The 20,627-nt window shown below is 44.2% G+C and overlaps 1 protein-coding gene and 1 long non-coding RNA gene across 2 annotated transcripts in view; one reads left to right on the forward strand and one right to left on the reverse strand.

Moving 5' to 3' along the window:
• LOC138843560 (uncharacterized) overlaps nt 1–20,627 on the forward strand; it is a 45,247-nt gene that overhangs the window by 1,871 nt on the left and 22,749 nt on the right. Inside the window, exon 2 of the long non-coding RNA XR_011378406.1 lies at nt 17,277–17,310. This is a non-coding gene — a long non-coding RNA (uncharacterized lncRNA). The remainder of the gene's footprint in view (nt 1–17,276; nt 17,311–20,627) is intronic.
• UTP3 (UTP3 small subunit processome component) lies at nt 11,502–14,008 on the reverse strand. Its single transcript, XM_002717119.5, has one exon. The coding sequence runs from the start codon at nt 13,007–13,009 to the stop codon at nt 11,573–11,575; it is 1,437 nt and encodes a 478-aa protein (XP_002717165.3). The 5' UTR covers nt 13,010–14,008; the 3' UTR covers nt 11,502–11,572.

Consider the following 20,627-nt stretch of genomic DNA (forward strand, 5'->3'; position numbering starts at 1 on the left):
TCTAGGTTTTGATGGCTGTTATTAGCTTATTATTTTTTCCAGAACATAAATTATAAAAACAGCTAGCTAATTGTATTTCCTGTTTGTTGTAGAAAACTCTTAAGAAATATAAGCAATATATTTAGTCTAAATCAAACAATGGCAATTTTCTTAGGATTCTTAAGGAATATGGATATATAGATACATACTATATTTGCAGGTAGTCTATAATGGATGTGTTAATTTTATAATGGATAGTAAAACATGTCGAGGGGATATTTTGATTAGTGGTTACATAATGATATCACTTTTATGAAGATCTAATAGCAAAGTTGTGTTTCTTATGTATACTGTAGAGAATTCACTAGGCCTCCTCTAGAGGAGCTTATTCTGTTTTGTGTCTCCAGCATTTAATATCTTGATGTCATTGCTGAGGCTATATTGTTTGCTTTTGCTTACCCTCTATGACTTTATTCACTTCATCCCAATTCCCATGCTTTCCATATTCTCTAATAAATTTCTCTCAAATCTGTCCCGTCTTCTCTCTTTTAATTACTTTTTTAAAAGATTTATTTATTTATTTGAAAGTCAGAGTTACACACAGAGAAGGAGAGACAGTGAAAGAGAGAGGTCTTCCATCCACTGTTCACTCCCCAGTTGGCTGCAATGGCCAGAGCTGCTCAGATCCAAGCCAGGAGCCAAGAGCTTCTTCTGGGTCTCCCATGTGGGTGCAAAGATCCAAGGACTTGGGCCAGCTTCTGCTTTTCCAGAGAACTGGATCCGAAGTGGAGCAGCCGGGTCTCAAACTGGCGCCCAAATGGGATGGCAGCGTTGCAGGTGGCGGTTGCAGGTGGCGGTTTTACCGGCTACGCCACAGTGCTGGCCCCCTCTCCTTTAATTTAAATCCTCATCTTTTTTCCTGTTGTTATTATGAGAGTTTTTTTCCCCCCCACAGGCAGAATTAGAGAGAGAGAGAGGTCTTCCTTCCGTTGGTTCAGCCCCCAAATGGCTGCTATGGCCGGCGCGCTGCGCCAATCTGAAGCCAGGAGCCAGGTGCTTCTCCTGGTCTCCCATGCGGGTGCACTTGGGCCATCCTCCACTGCCTTCCCGGGCCATAGCAGAGAGCTGGACTAGAAGAGGAACAACCGGGACAGAACCCGGCGCCCCAACCAGGACTAGAACCCCGGGGCGCTGGCCTATGAGGGATTCTTAGGTGGTTTCCCTGCTCCTAGTTTTAATCCATTCCAGTCCTTTACTCTCCGGCAACTAAAATAAATAGTTGACTTTTCTGAAGATTGATCTAATTATGTCATACTGTTTCCTAAGACCTTGGTTTGGCCTCTCCATTTCTGAAATAGTCTTTTCTAAATAACCCAAGTTCTTTCCTGATCTAATCCTCCCCACCTTTCTTATGCACTGTTATCTTCCTACCTTGCCGCACCTCTGTTGCCTACTGACATGTTTGGCATTCCTCATATTGCCATGCCCTCTTGTCCCTGGCCCCTGCCAAATGTTCAGGAAAAACCGATCTGTCACAATTTCTCTGCTCTCACTGTGGGAGGGATATTTTTCTTTTCTTTTCTTTTTAAGATTTATTTTATTTATTTGAAAGAGTTACAGAGAGAGGTAGAGACTCCCCAGAGGGCCGCAAAGGCCAGAGCTGTGCCGATCCAAAGCTAGAAGCCAGGAAAGCTCCGGGTCTCCCATGTAGGTGCAGGAGCCCAAGGATTTGGGCCATCTTCTACTGCTTTCCCAGGCCATAGCAGAGAGCTGCATCAGAAGTGGAGCAGCTGGGATCCAGCACCCATATGGGATGCTGGTGCTTAAGGCCAGGGCATTAACCCGCTGTGCCACAGTGCGGGCCGTGGGATGTTTTTCTTTTCTGAGGTCCCCTAGCACCCTATTTAATCAGGTGATTTAATTGTAATGGGTATCCTCTAACATGTCTTTTTGTACCTTTAGAGTTTCTTATTTCTGTAGTGCACAAAAGTCTATTCCTCAAAGTAGTTCTCAGCCTGTTTTTTTAAAAACCCCAGATCTCTTCTCACGATCCTGTCTACATTTTTTTGATTCTGTCTGTGGCTATCAAGGGCCCTGAATAGAATGGATTCAGAAAAGTTGGGTTATGAGGCTTAAGGAGTAACTTATTTGGCTTATATTTCCCTTTTTATGGTATAAATATGCAAATATGGTATAAATAAAAATGTATGTCTAAAAGAGGCACTTTAATAAATATAAAAAAAAACCCTGGGTGCTGGGGCTGGCATTGTGTGGCAGCAAATTAAGCTGCTGCCTTCGATTCTGGTGTTACAAATGGGCACATGTTTGAAACGCAGCTGCTCCACTTCTGATCCAGCTCCCTGTTAATGGCCTGGGAATGCAGCAGAAGATGGTCCTAGAGCTTGGGGCCCTGCTACCCATGTGGGAGACCCAGATGGAGTTCCTGGCTCTTGGCTTTGGCCTGGCCCAGCCCTGGCCATTGCGGCCACTTAGGTAGTAAACCAGCAGATGGAAAGTCTCTCTAACTTTGCCTTTCAAATAAATAAATCTTTAAAAAAAAAAAAAAATCTAAGTGCTAATAAAATTCTGTTCTCAGCTACTTAATTTAAATGATCCCCTCCCCTAGTTAGGGTAAATGAATCTCTTACTATACATATTTATACAGGCTTACAAAACCAACACTTGAGAGTAAAGATTCTAACAGGTTTCATGAGCTCCTGCTTTTAGGGAGCCCAGGAACCCACCGGTTAGGTGTGTAAAATGTTGTGATTAATCCTGTTTTATAGTTCTGCGGGAAGGTTCATTGCTTTCAAAAGATTATTGGGAGCTACCCTCAATGTTTTATATTGTTCCATGAAAATTCTACATAATATTTCACTCTTTTAATTAACTTCATTCATATGCTTGTCACTCTTGAGTATTTTCTGTAGACCATCCGGTTCATAATCTTGTGGAATGCCTGTTAAAAAGACTCCTGGGCCCTACTCCAGGTCATCTGAATCAGGGCACAGGAATCTGCATTTTAAAATGTACCTGCTGGGGCCGGTGCTGTGGTATAGCAGGTAAAGGCGCTGTGGTATAGCAGGTAAAGCCGTTGCCCTGCAGTGCCAGCATCCCATATGGGCACAGGTTCGTCCTGGCTGTTCCACTTCCAATCCAGCTCTCTGCTGTGGCCTGGGAAAGCAGTAGATGGCCCAAGCCCTTGGGCCCCTGCACCTACGTAGGAGACCTGGAAGAAGTTCCTGGCTCCTGGATTTGGATCGGCTTAGCTCTAGCCACTGCAGCCATTTAGGGAGTGAACCAGCAGATGGACGACCTCTCTCCTTGCCTCTCCTTCTCTCTCTACAACTTTCAAATAAATAAATAAATCTTTAAAAGAATAAATAAAATGTACTTGCTGATCCTTTGGCATTCTAGTTTAAGAAGCATTATGGTAGAAACATGGAAAAAACCTCATTCAAATGGGGTAAATTAGCTTTTTTTTTTTAATAAAAAATGGCATAATAGTAATTAAGAATTCACATCTAGCAGGTAGTGTTGTTAATACTTGAAAGCATTTTTAAAAGTCCATGGAAATGGAATTTTTATTTTGGTGCAGAACTTTTTGAAATTCATGGATAGCCTTTTCAGAACATGCATTTTTTTTTTTTTAAGATTTATTTATTTGAAAGGCAGATTATGTATGTATGGAGAGGGCAAGGTTTACTCCCCTAAATGGTCCCAACGGCTGGGGTTAGTCCAGGCTGAAACCAGGAGTCAGGAACTCCACCTTGGTCTGCCACGTGGGTGGCAAGGACCCAAGTACTTGGGCCATCCTTTTGCTTTCCCAGGCACTTTAGCAGGGAGCTGGATCAAAGTGGAGCAGCCAGGACTAGATCCAGCACTCAAGTATGGGATGCCTGTGTTGCAAGTTAGCTCATTGTGGCATAGTGCTAGCCCCAGAACATGAATTTTTTTTGTGTGTGAACTTTTTGAAGACTCCACATATGCATGAATCTGAAAACCTCTTGTACCAAAATAAATTTACCTTTTAATTCCATTTTCCACAAACTTTTTACTAATACAGATTATTTCAGTGGTTATAAGTCATATATTATTCAATGTGAAGAAAATGGTATAGAGAGGTTAAGTACACCAAAGACACGAGATAAGCAATGAAACCAGGATTTGAACTTGATCCCTCCCAAGACCAAACTCCTAATTGCTATCTTATATTGTCCTTCCTGAGGCAGAACACTAGTCCCTTCCTACTTTTTGTTTTTTAATACATGTTTCTTCTTTAAAAATTTTCTTTTTCCTATTTGTGAGAGAGACAGAGTCCTCTGGTTCACTCCCCAAATGCCCACATTCCAACCAGCATTTTAACTACTAGATTACATGCCTACTCCCAAATGCCCACAACTGCTAGGCCTGGGCCAGGGCCAAAACAGGGAGCTAAGGAACTTCATCCAGATCTCCTGTATGGGTGGCAGGAACCCATCACTGCTGCCTCCCTGGATGATCTTTCTGCTATAGCAGGAAGCTGGAATTAGGAGCAAGAGCTGAATACTAAACCCAAGACATGCGCATTCTAACCAGCATCTCAACTACTAGGTTGCATGCCTATTCCCAAATGCTGATTCTTGATAGTTCCTGTCATTCAGAACTTTATTTTGAAGTAAATATAGTAATATAAGGTATAGTGGGTAAGCCACCGCCTGCGATGCCAGAGTCCCCTGCTCCACTGCCAATCCAGCTGCCTGCTAATGTGCCTGAGAAAGCAATGAAAGATGGCCCAAGTTGCTGGGCCCCTGCATCCAAGTGGGAGATCCAGATGAAGCTCTTGGCTCCTGGCTTCAGCCTGGCCCAGCCCTGGCCATTACAGCCACCTGGGGAGTGTACCAATGGATGAAAGATCTCTTTTTCTGTCTCTCTCTCTCTCTTTCAAATAAATAAATAAATCTTTCAAAAAAAAAAAAAGGCAAAGCAAATATAAAACCATTGTCTTAAGAATGAGTAATGAAAACACATCATCTGTGATACACAGCTAAAGTAACTATCAAATTAAAAACTTTGATATGAGAAAATTCACCTTAAGCAAAATTAAAAACATTAACATTTGTTGATTTTGAGTAGGCTTAAATTTTATATGCTTTTAAACTTCTAAAGGAAAAACATGTTTTTAAAAAATAAATGAATTAAAAATATAACTTATTATTGAAACAATTTTTTCCTGCTTGAATGGTATTTAGTTCTAATTTAATCCTACATTTTTTGGGATTATCTACTATTCAGTGTTCTTTCATTGTGATTCCATTCACACAGGGTGCCAAGTTTCACCTTTCTTGAGTTTTGTAATATTAAGTGGTATAATTGACTAACTTAAAATTATTTAATTTCATACAAACACAGGAAAAATAAGCAATCTCAATAATTCCTCAAGAATATAAAGTATTTATTTGAAATATGAAAATATAACTGCTAAAGTTTTCCAAGCTAGTTATTGCTTTGGTCAAAGAGATTTTCTTTTTTTTTTTTTTTTTTTTTGACAGGCAGAGTGGACAGTGAAAGAGAGAGACAGAGAGAAAGGTCTTCCTTTGCCGTTGGTTCACCCTCCAACGGCCGCCGGCGGCGCACTGTGGCTGGCGCACCGCGCTGATCCTAAGGCAGGAGCCAGGTGCTCTTCCTGGTCTCCCATGCGGGTGCAGGGCCCAAGCACTTGGGCCATTCTCCACTGCACTCCTGGGCTGGCCTGGAAGAGGGGCAACCGGGAAAGAATCCGGCGCCCCGACTGGGACTAGAACCCGGTGTGCCGGCGCCGCTAGGCGGAGGATTAGCCTAGTGAGCCACGGCGCCGGCCCTGGTCAAAGAGATTTTCAAGGAGCTGGTTTTTGTGGCTCAGTGAGTTAAACTGCTGCCCTGCAGTGCCAGCATCCCATATGGGGACTGGTTTGAGTCTCTGCTTCTCTTTCAATCTAGCTCCTGTTAATGTGCCTGAGAAAGCAGCAGAAGATGGCCCAAGTCCTTGGGCCTCTGCCTCACCATTGGGAGACTTGGATGGAGGGAGTCTCAGCCTCCTGGCTTTGGTCTGCTCCAGCCCTAGACCATGCAGATATTTGGGGGAGTGAACTAGCAGATGGGAGGTCTCTCTCTTTCAAATAAATAAGCAAACCTTAAAAAAATTTTTCAGTTTGCCAAATGCAAACTAGTAGCTAGTTTAGGTCTGATAAGCAAATAAAATTCATTTCTAAAGGGGAGTGTTTATTTAAAGATTTATTTATTTGAAAGGCAGAATTGCAGAGAGGGAGAGATCTTCCATCTGCTGGTTAATCCTCAAATAGCTGTAATAGCTGGAATTGGGCCAGTCAGAAGCCAGGAGTCTCCTCTGGGTCTCCCACAAAGGTACAGGGACCCAAGCACTTGGGCCATCTTTCAGTGCCTTCCCAGGCCACAGCAGAGAGCTGGATTGGAAGTTGAGCAGCCAGGTTTTGAACCAGCACTCATATGGGATGCTGGCACTGCGGACGGTGTCTTTACCTGTTATGCCACAGTGCTGGCCTTAGGGGGATTGTTTTATTTAATGCTTTCATAGATAAGAACACAGTAAGAAACTGTGGCCTTGGGAAATTGACCAGTTCAAAGCCAGCTGGCTTGTCAGTCATGGATTCATTAATTCAATGTTCTATTTTAGTATTCTCTATTTTCCACTGCCGCCCACAGTTTAATATGCTGCCATACAACTAACAGATTGTGCTTTGAACTGATGCCTTATATCAGTAATCTTCTGTATTAGAACGCCTTTCTATGAAGCACTCTGGAGTTCACAAAGTGAGCCTGGAAAATGATCATCACATAGGTTAACAACTTGTTATGCATGCATCAGGACACACCCCAGTGCTCCTTTTGTTAGATAAACAAAAATTTTGGAACATGTAAATATTAACTCTAACAACTTCTTTTGCTGTTATCTCACATCAAACAAAGCCATGTTTTACAATATAGGATGGCACTATCTATTTTCTAGCTCTTCCAAAATGATGAATATTTATATGATGTGTTATAAAATCTCCAAAGGAATATATTTGGAGGAATATATATCAAGCTTCGTTTTTTTCCACTTTCCTAAATGGAAAACTCTTCTTCCTTTATAACATTTTGTTCTCACCACAACTATATATAAATAGCAAGGATTTGACATAAAACAGCAAATACTTTCAACCTCTAACTTCATAACTCATTTTTACCCTGTCCTAGATTTGCTATATCCCTTCATGTGCTCACCCAATGCCTCTCCTTTATCCCAAACTTGTATTAATTTCTCACAAGCCAACACTTATTAGGCAATTAGCAAAAATAGAATACACATAAAAAGAAATCAAACACAGAGATTAATTAATCACCCTCCTAAGTAACTCCAAAACCTGTACTTTTTCTATACCAGAAAAGGAAGTGCAAGTAATAGGATAAGGCTCTGAAACCAGAAAGGCTGGGTTGAAATCTTGGCTCTGCCACATAATAGCTATGTGACCTTGAGAAAATTACTTCTCTTTGCCACAGCTTCCTCATCTTCAAAAATGTGGCTAGTAGGATTTACCGCATAAGACTGTAAGGAATAAGGAAATGTCTAAATAAAGTTCTCAGAAAAAGTACCTTAGAAAGCATTCAGTGTTTTTTTTGTTTGTTTGTTTTTGTTTTCCAACCCACCTTTATCTATAGGAAAAAAAAGATAAAATAATTTGGCGTGTGTGTTACTCCAGGAAAAACAGTTGTGAGCCAGAGGTTAAGAGAGTGAAGCTCAATTAAGTTGGTTTGTGTACAAATCCCAAGCAGATGTCCTTTAGAAAGTTACCTCCTACAATATCTTTTTTTTTTTTTTTTTTGGACAGGCAGAGTGGACAGTGAGAGAGAGACAGAGAGAAAGGTCTTCCTTTGCCATTGGTTCACCCTCCAATGGCTGCCGCGGCCAGCGCACCGCACTGATCCGATGGCAGGAGCCAGGTGCTTCTCCTGGTCTCCCATGGGTGCAGGGCCCAAGCACTTGGGCCATCCTCCACTGCACTCCCTGGCCACAGCAGAGAGCTGGCCTGGAAGAGGGGAAACCGGGACAGAATTTGGCACCCCGACCGGGACTAGAACCCGGTGTGCCGGTGCCGCAAGGCGGAGGATTAGCCTAGTGAGCCGCGGCGCCGGCCTTACCTCCTACAATTTCAACATCCTCATCTGTGATACTGGGACTACATCACCACCTCACAAAGTTATTTTAAGGATTTAATGAGATAGTGCACAACTAGTACCTAGCAATTGTTTAGTATTAACCACTGACATATTTGCATCTCTAGCTGTTAGCACATGTTTAATGAACCAACCACAGCACAGTTAAGACTACTTTTGTGCCTTCTTTCACTAATACTATTACTTTTCTCCCTGGCATCATCTTTAAATTCACCATTTCAATATCTTCTCCCTAGTGTAAAAGACCAAAGTAAATGTAAAGAAAAATATAATCCCTGCTGTTACTATTTCAAGTTGTCACTTCCCTAGTAGTAATAATACCAAATTTTTAGCACATGGAAGGATATGAGTATAAACAGCAGCTGTCGCTCCCCCTCTTCGTGGAGGAACGACACAGGACCCTGCGCTGTTCTTTCGTCTGCTCGGCCCTCCCCGGGTTTGCTGCTGGTTCTTCCCGGGTTGGCTACTATCCCTTCCACCTCCGTGGAAGGGCAGTTCCCCCTGGCCGCATTCCCCACTTCCGCAGGGGAGCGGCACACCGCCGGCTGGCTCTTCTCGGGGGCTGCACGGGTTCCCCTAGATGTTCCCCATAGATGTTCCTGGTGCATGCCGTCTCTCTCCTCCTTTATAGTCCTCCTCCGCCAATCCCAACTCGGCTGAGTACGCTGCTCTCCAATCAGGAGCAAGTCCTACAGTTAATTGGTTGAACTGGAGGCAGCTGTGCGGAAGCTGTTTACTTCTCTCCCAGCGCCATATTGTGGGAGAGCAGATGCATAGAATAAGTCCTAATTCGAGTAACTTAGTCTAGTCCGGATTGCTCCCCACAGATCCCCCTTTCTTTTTATTTTTTAGCGTTGATACGCGCCTGTCTTCGGTGTCCCGCGGAACACACTCTGCTCTACTTGCTAGAGTTGCCACAGGCTCTTACAAGTCCTATCAATCAGGAAAACCGAATCCGGGTCCTCTCTTCGCCATTGTGAGGAGGTTTTTAGGCGCTGATGCATGCCTGTGTTCGGTGCCCTGCAGCGCATGCTCTGCTCTGCCCGCAGGGGCTTACAAAACCTATCAGGCAAACCGAATCCAAGCCTTCTCATTGCCTTATTGTGGGGGAGACTTATTAGTGTTGGTTCGTGCCTATCTTCGGTGACCTGCAGCTCATACTCTGGTCGAGCTTTGCTGGCGCTTACCGCCTTAAATCAGGCAGACCGAATCCAAGCCTCCTAATTGTTGCATTGTGGGGAAGCTTTACTGATGTCAATTCGTGCCTGTCTTCGGTGACCTGCGGCTAGCCGCCCAGGTGCTCATCGCCTCACTAATCGGGCAGACCGAATCCAAGCCTTCTAATTGGCATGTTGAGGGGAGGCCTTATTTTTCTCTATTTCTCTATCTCCGGGCATTCCTACCTCTCCCATTTCACTTCTATCTTCCAGCATTCCCATTTCTCTTTTACTTCACTTCCAAACTTCTGTTTCTCTTATCCCTGCGGCTTTCCGGCACCTCGCCCCGCCGGCGGGTTCCCGGCTCTGCGCCGCTTCAGCCCGCGCGCCTCTCTGCGCGGCTTCCCGGCTTTGCGCGGTCCGCGGTCTCCACGCTTAACCCTTTCGCGTCTGAACCACGGCCTACGCCAGCGTTCCCTATCTATTCACGCCCCGTGCTCTCTCTGCACGCGGCGGCTTCCGCGAGTAACACAGCGTAGCTTGCGTCTCCGCCACTAGGATTCAATCTAAGTTCCCCGGGCTAGCCTGGCGAATTCAACCCAGCGTACGTCTCCGCCCCACGATCTGGCTTCCCGTCCTTTGCTCCCCGGGCTAATCAGACGGATCCCAACCTGGCTTGCGTCTCAGCTTCTGGTTTCAACTTTTCGCCCCCCATTCCCGGGCTAACTTGAGAACCCCAAAGTGGCTTTCGTTTCCGCCTCGGCCTGCCCCCCGCGGCTTCAATTTCCCTAACATTTTTCTCTACCCGGTATGTTTCCCCAAGCTTTCCTCCAACGATATTCCTCCCTCATTTCTCCTGGCCTCTCCCCACAGTCCGCGTCCGAGTCTGTTTGTTCTAGCTTTCACTTTCGCTTTCGACCTTAGAGATTTCTCCCAGCTTCCCCCCGTAGTCCGTATCCGAGTCTATGCCTAGGCTTTCAATAGCTTCTTCCGGCACCTTTTTCGTCCGGCTTTTCCCTAGGCTGTTTGCTAGTCTCTCTCTCCGATATTTTCCCTAGTTCTTCCCGTTTCTTCCCTCCTAAGTTTCCTATCCGTCCTAAGTTTCCTATCCGTCCTAGGTTTTCTATCCGAGTCAGGTTTCCTATCCGAGTCACGGCACCATTATGTCGCTCCCCCTCTTCGTGGAGGAACGACACAGGACCCTGCGCTGTTCTTTCGTCTGCTCGGCCCTCCCCGGGTTTGCTGCTGGTTCTTCCCGGGTTGGCTACTATCCCTTCCACCTCCGTGGAAGGGCAGTTCCCCCTGGCCGCATTCCCCACTTCCGCAGGGGAGCGGCACACCGCCGGCCGGCTCTTCTCGGGGGCTGCACGGGTTCCCCTAGATGTTCCCCATAGATGTTCCTGGTGCATGCCGTCTCTCTCCTCCTTTATAGTCCTCCTCCGCCAATCCCAACTCGGCTGAGTACGCTGCTCTCCAATCAGGAGCAAGTCCTACAGTTAATTGGTTGAACTGGAGGCAGCTGTGCGGAAGCTGTTTACTTCTCTCCCAGCGCCATATTGTGGGAGAGCAGATGCATAGAGTAAGTCCTAATTCGAGTAACTTAGTCTAGTCCGGATTGCTCCCCACAAGCAGCCACTAAAGATCACCAGGAGAAATCAATTTTTTACCTTATTTAACACAAGGGCCACTGGCCAATATTCATAATTGATGTGATCAATTATAAAGCATATCCTTCAACTTTTAACCAACGTTTCCTTTCATTCCCACACATTTACCCATAGAATGTATATAATCCATCTTACCATTAAACCATTTAACAAGTATTCTGCCCGAGAAAGATAGCTAGGCAAATGAAATATTAGGCTATTTGAAAAAACCTGATTGCCAAAGGTATGTTCTCCTTTTGTGAAAAGTTATAAAAGTTCTAAGTTCCATTAACACTCCACAAGTAGCTATGAAATTTTCTAATACTTGTCAATATTAGGGAACTTTTTCAACACAATCATTTCTGAAGCACTTTTATATTATTCCCATGGTTCTTAGTATGACCTTAATATAAATTAAAGGAAAAAATTAGACAATAACTCAAACAAATTTCCCCATTGACAAGAGTTTTTAAAACTTAAGTATGCTAATACTAATACAATCAGCCACTTTAGTCAGAAATGAAATTTATTGCTCTAAAATTACTACCGAAAACCTTAATTGAGCTAAGCAAAGAAACTTTATTTAAGCTTAATGCTCTTTTTAACTCCAGCACGAATGCCAGATAATTCACCACTATAACGTTGCTCTTCTTTACGAACTTCCCTAACTTGGCCTCTTCTTCGAATTTTGGCTCTTCTGAACTTCTCCCTATGTTTCACTCTAGGATTGCGGTCAATCTTCTTTCTTCTAGGTGTAAGTCCTCTATTTTTAGCAATCTGGTAGGTAATAGCTCTCTTGGCATTTTGATCTTCAAGAACCTGTTCCTCAGTGCCATTTTCTTCATTCTTTCTCTTCAGTGTTTGCCTGTTTTCCATTTCTTTATAGTTTTTCAGTGAGGCTTCATCAAAATCAGAATCATCAGAAAGTTCTCCCACACTGGAGGCAGGAGCAGAAGTCTCTGAAACAGACTTTGGCTTGGCCTTGGTCAATTTTGCTTTTGCAATCAGTTCTTTCTTTGCTGTACCATCCTTAAGTGTGAGTAGATGACGAATTTCAGAGGACAGCTTCTGATCCACGACTGACAGCTTGTTGATCAAATTTCGGTAGGTGACAAGCCTTTCTATGACAGGATGTCCATGGGCAGGGACTCTCCTAGCTTTCAGGACTAAATAAAAGCTGATGTTGGAGCAATAGTTTAAGTAGAGGTTGTACTTGGTCCTCAAATACTGGCTTCCTTTTCCACGTGGGATGATCCCTTGTTCCACCATCTGTAGCAACGGCTCCAGTTCATCCTTCACCTCTGTCAACTTGACTTTGAGGTCTTCTATCAGCTCCAAGAGCTCTGGGGATTCTTTTCGCAGCATCTTTAACTTCTCTTTCACGGACACTTTAGCCAGATCCTTCGTGACCCGTGTCTCTGCCTCTTCTGTCTGAGGCACTGGTTTTGCAAAGGCCTCCACCCAAGCGACCCCAAAATCGTCCTCTTGCAGGACTTGGGTTAGGCGCCGCTGAATGACTTGTGCCTCCTCCTCCTCCTCTTTTTCTTCCTCCTCCACTTCCTGCTGGCTCTGTCGGCCTCGGGACTTGGAACCATAGTCCGTGTCATAGTAAAGTTTCTTCCTCTGACCCCAAGACAAGCTGGGATCCACAGAGGCCTCCCCCTCGCTCTGCACGGAGCTCCCGCCATCATCATCCTCATCATCATCATCACCGCCCTCCTCATCACTCGAACTCTCTCCTTCTCCATCGTCTTCATCAATATCTAAGGCTAGTACCTCCTCCTCCTCATCGCCATCATCCTCATCCCCACTCGGCACTTCGCTCCAGCCCTTAGCCAAGGCTGCCCGGGATCGCGCCTCATGGAAATCATCTACCTGGTCTTGGTAGTAGCTGGAGTCCCCTGGCGAGGGTGGCGGCCCTAAATCGTCCTCAGCTTCGTCCGCGGCGCTGTGACCTGCCTTGGCCTGCACAGCTGCCCACTTGGCTGCTCCGCGCCGCCGGGATCTCCCCACCATGGCTCACCGGCAGTCTCAGGTTCTAAAGCGCCACGGGGATCCCGGCCGTCTCCGACTTCTGCGCACAGACCTGGTTCTTCAGCAACGAGCAGGATTTAAACAGCAGCACGCACCCCGACCACGCGAGTTTGCGAGCACTCCGGACGCAGGAGCTTCCACCTCCTTCTGGGTCCTAACAAGCTTTCCGCGTGTCGAATAAATCAGGACTTCCGCTCGGTCTATAGACGGATCAGTTGCTCGCTGTGCCCTTTAACACCTGTCGGTTCCGGTGAATTAAAATCTGCCCGTGCGGAAACAATAGAACAATGAAATTCCGTTCCGCACAAGTCTTTCCGGAGATTTTGGTTCTTAACTCTCGCGAGCTTGGGAGTGGCTGAGGGGCGAGATCGCGATGTAACCGCGAGGTGAGTTCGCGGACGCCGGTAGAGGGCGCAGTATGTCTACATCCCGAGGGCGGGCCTGTGAGCTGTACGGCGCATGCGCCGGGGGCCAAGCCCCTGGGAACAGTGTTAGCGGGTGTAATTTTTCTCTTGTCCGCGTGTCAGTTTTGTAGTTAATCAGATGGCTTTTGTCGGGTGTTTTCGCTGCAACTTCCAATCACCACACTGTCGGGCGCCACAGCCTGAGGCAGCGCCGAGCCCCTAGACCCCAGACTCCCGCGGAGCTGAGCTCGCATCCTGTCTCCCTGCCCGCAGCGCTCGGCGGCCGAGTCCACGCGGGTGTGTAGGGCCGAGGGGGGACGGCGGAAGGCAGAGCCCCGCTATGGGATTGGGAGGCTCCCGGGAAGTCCGGTCAGCCACGGGGGTCCCTCCTTGAGAAGGGGCCGCGCCCCGCCATTTCTCTTCACCAAGTGGAAGAGATTCGTTCTTGACACAGCTGAACTTTCCGGGCGAACCCCTCGTTGATTCCCCAGCATCCGCCTGGCCCGTGCCGGGCGAGGGAGCACCCAGGTGGGCTGTGGGGCGCGGATTGCGCCCCAGGCGCGCGTGGCGGTCGCGTGGTGGCTGCGGTCTGGCCCGGTTCCGGCGTGCCCTGGTGCGTGCGGCACAGCTGTCTTTGCACCTGCCAGCCCCGTTACTTGAAAAGGCGTTTGTATTCTCGCCCAGACGGGGAATTCCTGCTGCGTGCAACAGGCAGCTGAAGCTTTGTCCTTTCGGTCTCTTCTTTCACTCCCTTAGTTGTGTTTCCCTCCGTCCTAACGTCGGCTTGGTGGATTTCTTCAAAGACCTTTATTTCAAGAACCCAGTCCAGTGCTTCGCTTAGGGTGACGCTCAGTCAGTATTTGTTGATGAATAGGTATTGAAATTAGAGTGTTTTGTTACCTTACGGTGCAATATAGAGCTGAGTGGATGAATGATGCCTGAGGCTGAAAACCTGAGCTAGAATGGACTTCAGGAATCCTTCATTGTAACGACTTTCATTTTACACAGTTGGAACCAGGCTTGGAAAATGTCACTAGCAAATCTAGCACAGAAACCAGGGACTGTGCTGGCACACCGAGCTTCCATGTTTAGCTGTTATCAGTCATTTATCTCTCCAATGTGGGTGAATTTCTGACATTTTCCAGAGGGTGGGTGTCACTGAGTGGATGAAAGAAAAAAAAGAATAGGGGCACAGCTCAAGCTATTTGAAGAAGAGGGTAATAGTAATAAGGAAAGAATTAAGTTGGTTTTTAGAAAAATTGTTAAGACTAGATGTATGAAAGCTCTGCTCTACCCGCAGACTAATTCAGGTTTAAGTTTTCAGACTTTGTGTAAGACAGATTCAGTTAGTTTTGTGATACTTTAAAAATGTAAGTATTTGGAAGCTGAAATTTCATTGTTAAAATTAAGTGATAGGGCCGGTACTGTGGCGCAGTGGTTTAAAGCCCTGGCCTACAGTGCTGCTATTTCATGTGGGTCGCCGGTTCCAGGCCCGGCTGCTCCACTTCCAATCCAGCTCTCTGCTGTGGCCTGGGAAAGCAGTAGAAGATGGCCCAACTCCTTGGGCTCCTGCACCAGAGTGGGAGACCCGGAGGAATCTCCTGGCTCCTGGCTTCAGATCGACGCAGCTCTGGCTGTTGGGGCCATTTGGGGAGTGAACTGGTGGATGGAAGACCTTTCTCTCTTTCTGGCTCTACCTCTCTGTGTAACTTTGTCTTTCAAATAAATAAAATAAATCTTAAAAAAAAAAAAAGACTGCCTTAAAAAAATTAAGCGATCTACAACTTCTTTGGATACATTATATTATCATTACATCAAATTTTTTAGAGATAGAAATATCTTAATTAACTTATTTGAAAAGCAGACTTCAGAGAGAAGGGGAGAGAGAGAGGGAGAGAGAGAATGAAAACCATCTGTCTCAGGTTCACTCCCCAAATGGCTGCAATGATTGGGCTGGGCCAGGCTAGAGCCAGGTATCAGGTGCTTCTTCTGGGTCTCCCAAGTGGGTGACAGTGGCCCAAGGACTTCAGCCATCTTCCCCTGCTTTCACAGATGCATTATCAGAGAGCTGGATCTGAAGTGGAACAGCTGGGACTTGAACTGGCACCCATTTAGGATGCAAGGGTGGCTTAACCCGCTGTGCCCCAGGCTGCACCATCTGGGCCATTTTCCATGAAAAATAACATTTTTAACTAAACAATAATTTCAAAGCACTTAAAGGTTTTTAAAGCATTTTTGAACCATCACAAGATTTTGAAAATAAATTTAAATTTAATGGATAAAAAAGATGTGAGTAAATGTCTATTTTTTTTTTTTTTGACAGGCAGAGTGGACAGTGAGAGAGAGAGACAGAGAGAAAGGTCTTCCTTTGCCGTTGGTTCACCCTCCAATGGCCGCCGCTGCAGCCGGCGCACCGCGCTGATCCGATGGCAGGAGCCAGCTACTTATCCTGGTCTCCCATCGGGTGCAGGGCCCAAGCACCTGGGCCATCCTCCACTGTACTCCCTGGCCACAGCAGAGAGCTGGACTGGAAGAGGGGCAACCGGGACAGAATCCGGCGCTGCGACCGGGACTAGAACCCTGTGTGCCGGCGCCGCAAGGCGGAGGATTAGCCTAGTGAGCCGCGGCGCCGGCCAAATGTCTATTTTCTGATGGTAAATGTGAAGTTAATCTTTGAATGTAAATGTTAATGGATTTTGTCATTCAGCTTGCTATCTAGTAGAATGTTACATGCAGTAGTAGATCCAAAAATGAACGCCCTTGAGGAGCTTAAAATCAAACAGAGAAGAAGACATACAGATTACTGAAAAACAAGGCAGAGGGTGGGTGTTTTGCCTGGCAGTTAGTCTACTGCTTAAAACACCCACATCCCACATTGGAGTGTGTAGGCTTGTTTCCCAGCCCTGGTTCCTGATTTCAGCTTCCTGCTAATACAGATCTTGGGAGGCCATGATGATTGGGTTCCTGCCATTCTCATGGACAACCTGGATTGCATTTCCTTCTTCAGTTTTGACCACTGCCCAGCCCAGGTCATTGTTGCATCTAAGCTAGGACTGTAATTATATCCTTACTTTAAATGTACAATTGTGGGGCCATCGCTGTTGCGCAGCAGGTTAATGCCCTGGCCTGCAGCGCTGGCATCCCATATGGGCGCTGGTTCAAGTTCTGGCTGCTCCACTTCCAATCCAGCTCTCTGCTGTGGCCTGGGAAAGCAGTAAAAGATGGCCCAAGTCCTTGAGCCCTGGCACCCACGTAGGAGACCCAGAAGAAGCTCCTGGCTTCGGATCGGCACAACTCTAGCTGTTGTGGCCAATTGGGGAGTGAACCATTGGGTGGAAGAACTCTCTCTCTCTCTCTGCCTCTTCTCTCTCTGTGTAACTCTGACTTTCAAATAGTAAATAAAACAAATCTTTAAAAAATGTACAATTGTTTCATTATGTCTAAGCATTAAGTTTTACTTAGGTACACAAGTTGCAATATGCAATGCATAGATGATGTTGTATTCTAACATTCTAAGATCCTTTTGATAAAGACCAGTTTAGAAGTCAGGTCTTCAATTACATTAGTGCCTATAGACCCTTCCGCAGCCTAATTTTAGAATTTGCCACTTAGGTAAGAAAATTATTTGCTGAAATTTGTATTCCTGCAAAGACAGATTAACAGCTTTTTAACATCATAAGCCTATGCCTATTAAAAAGAAAAGCACAGAATTCCTAGAGAAAATAAACAAGTACTGAATAACATTTGATATGTAACTATTGCATCTGTGGTAATTACAACATATCATTAACTTGAATCTTTTTTCCTTTTTTTTTTTTTTTACATGATGTTGGTGTCCTGCTCAGGAGTTAGCAAGCTACACACAATGAAAGCCAACAGGTTCGTTTTTGAATTTGTTTTACAGACTACTCTTTTGCCTTGGTCTAAAGGGGATTTTCTTACTGTGGGAAAGTAGGGGTCTGTAAATGACGTCAGGTGATACCAGGATACTACTTCACTTTGAACTGATCTCTTTTTTCCTGGACTGTTGAATAGCATCAACACTGGGAACAATTATTAGGTGCCACTTACTGTTGTAAACTCCTGACATTTAATTCTGTGGAAAGACGTACTATAATGATATCTAATTTAGAACCAAGGAAACATGAAGGCATAAAGCTAGTAACTAGAACTGGATTGCTCCAGAACCCATACTGCACTGTAACTACTAGTGAACTCCACTGGCTTTCAGATATTCCAGCAGTAGGTCTCTTCAATTTTAGGTCTGCTCACCAGGTATATATTCTTAAAATACCAACGGAAAACTTTGAATGACAGTTACTGTCAAGATTAAATTCATAGCATACAGACTAGGTTGGGGAGACTAAAGTTGTTGAAAGAAGTAGCTTTTTTGTAAAGCTTGGTGAGGTAATAGCATAGCAAACATGATAATTTTATATGAGAGTAATAATAGGAAAATGTGTCCTTGGTGTTAATAGCTATCAGCTTACTTAGTTTAATACGACCACAGAAACTTGCTGAACTATTTTTTGTCACAAAACAGAAAGAAGGATTATTTTTAGAAATAAGGAAAATGGAAAAGATAAGGTGGAGTTGCCATCTGCTTTCATTTCTATCAGAAACTACTTACTCTGAGACCAATATGTTACAGATTCTTTTTGCAAATAAGGCCTGGATCTATTTTAAGTCACAAAGATCCTAAAAGTGATTTGGAAGTAAAATATAGAACTTCTACTGAGATAGGCAGTAAGTATTTGAAACTTTATAAGCTTTTAAGTAAAAAAATGACTTGGTTTAGTAGTCTTAATTACAAAATGGAGAATTTAATGGAATTGTGACACTGCTTTCTTTTCCAAACTCTAAGAACTATGTGATCGTTTTCTAAATTTTGTTTAATCCCTTTTTAAATTTTTCTTATAAGGAAACTTGTAAGTATATCTACTTATATATTAACTATTTATTCAATAATAATTATAGCTTTGAGGATGAGGCTCTTCTGAAACACAACTCGCTTTTTTTTTTTTTTTGCCTTCAGTCATCCCTCATTCTCCATGGAGTAAAATCCTTAGGTCTTAGCATGATGTTCGGGGCCTGTTCTTATCTGGCCCAAACTTCTTTTCTAGCTGCTTTCCTGAATTCTATATTCTATCCAAACCAAAATACTTCTTATTCTTTTTGTCTTTTTGAGATTTATTTCTCTTGGGTTTGTTTAGGCTATGCCCCATCCCAGTTCTTAACTGGCCTTCAAGGTCAGCTAAAATCTTATGTTCTCCAGGCTATTTTCTTCGATTTGTTTCTCTTCATTACCATCTAATAGCCAGTCAACTCTTCCTAAGTTAGGGATTGCTAGACATTGCTCCAGGTGTTAAGATGAGTTGTGTAGTTGTCTGATATATCACCACTCATCTCTGTAAATCTTAGCATATTTTTTAAAGTTTTTTTAAATTTATTTTGTTAATCTTTTTAATGTCCATCTTTTGACTTTATTAATTTTCTCTATTTGTTTTCTATTATTTTTTTACTCAGTTTATTTTTTTTCTTTCTACCTTTTTTTAAATAATTTTTTTTATTTGACAGGTAGAGTCATAGACAGTGAGAGAAAGAGACAGAGAGAGAGGTCTTCCTTCCATTGGTTCATTCCCCAAATGGCTGCTATGGCCGGCGTGCTGCACCGATCCGAAGCTGGGAGCCAGGTGCTTCCTCCTGGCCTCCCACGCGGGTGCAGGGGCCCAGCGCCTGAGCCATCCTCCACTGTCCTCCTGGGCCACAGCAGAGAGCTGGACTGGAAGAGGATCAACCAGGACTAGAACCAGTGCCCATATGAGATGCTGGCGCATAGTATGTCTAATGCAGTTACTCATGCATAGTAAATGCTGATAATCAGCTGGTCAAATAATAAGTTAAATTGAGTTCCTTTGAATTTTAGTAAGGTATTAGAAGTTATTAGAAATAACACAAGGATTTAATAATAAGCTTTTTGCATGTATGACCTTGATCTTTATCTATTTTAGGTATTAAGAGATAAGATAGACCTTCTGCTAAGAGCAAAGAGGAATCATTGGAGAGTTTTAAATGGAAGGATTGGAGAGTTAACTGGAGATAAAAATCACAGGTGGAAAGTTGCTGTTACAGTCATCTAGATGATGAATTTTAGTGTCTAAACTAGGGTGCTGGGAATCAGGATGTGAAAAGTAGACAGAGTAAGAGCTGCTTAGGAGGTGGCATTGTGGAATTTAGTGTATGATCAAGTATGAAGGGTAAGCTGTTAAAATGCTTTTCAGATTCTCCTGTACAACCAAGTGAATGCTGTACCTTACAGTAAGACAGAAAAGTTAGGTAGAAAGAGTTTAGCTGGGGACAGCACACAGGGGAAGTTAAGTTTTTAGATGTTGCTTTTCAGGTATTTGTGAAGATGTTGTAGTGTCCAGATGTCTTCCAGACAGTCAGGTACATAATCTCAAGGTTGAGGGAAAGATCTGAACTATATAGAGATGTTAGGGTTTTTCAGATTCATTTGGAACATGGGATCCTACTTGATATTTAACTGAAAACACAAGAAATAAGATTTTAGATTTTTTTTTAATCTAAGTAGCTAGCACACAAGAACTGGTAGACCAGTTCTACTGGAGATGTACTACCTGCCTGCCACTATGGATACAGCACCATCTGTCTTCAAGTGTCAAAAACGCTTAGATTATTAATGAGTTATATGTATATATATTCAATTAGGTATGTAATTTATTCAAGTTTAAGATTTCTGAACTTACACTGTGCAACTAAATTGTGAAAATTCCTGACAAAAATACATCTGAAAAAAACTTCCATATGTATTTGATTCACATCCTTAGTGTATCCAAAGTTTTAATGGCTCTCTGGGCTTGCTCCACTTGTTTTCCTTCACTATTTTGGTAGGTACTAGTTATGTGTCAGGGACTGGGCCAGGTACTTTAAGTTCATGATCTTACTTATTTTTCATAACAGAGCTATGAGAAGGATGCCTTTATCATCCTGTTTTCACTGACAAGGCTCATAAGTGTGGAATAATTTGCTCCCAGATTGTATAGCAGGAGGTTGAAGCCAAATATGTCTCCCTACAACGCTGGTTTTCAGAACCAGTATACTATCATGTTTTCCAGTCTACATTTTATCACCAGTGAAAAACTTACAGGATTCAGCGACATCTACATCTATGCTTC

This window comes from Oryctolagus cuniculus, chromosome 8 (assembly GCF_964237555.1).
Source record: "Oryctolagus cuniculus chromosome 8, mOryCun1.1, whole genome shotgun sequence".
In the NCBI taxonomy this organism is placed as follows: Eukaryota; Metazoa; Chordata; class Mammalia; order Lagomorpha; family Leporidae; genus Oryctolagus; species Oryctolagus cuniculus.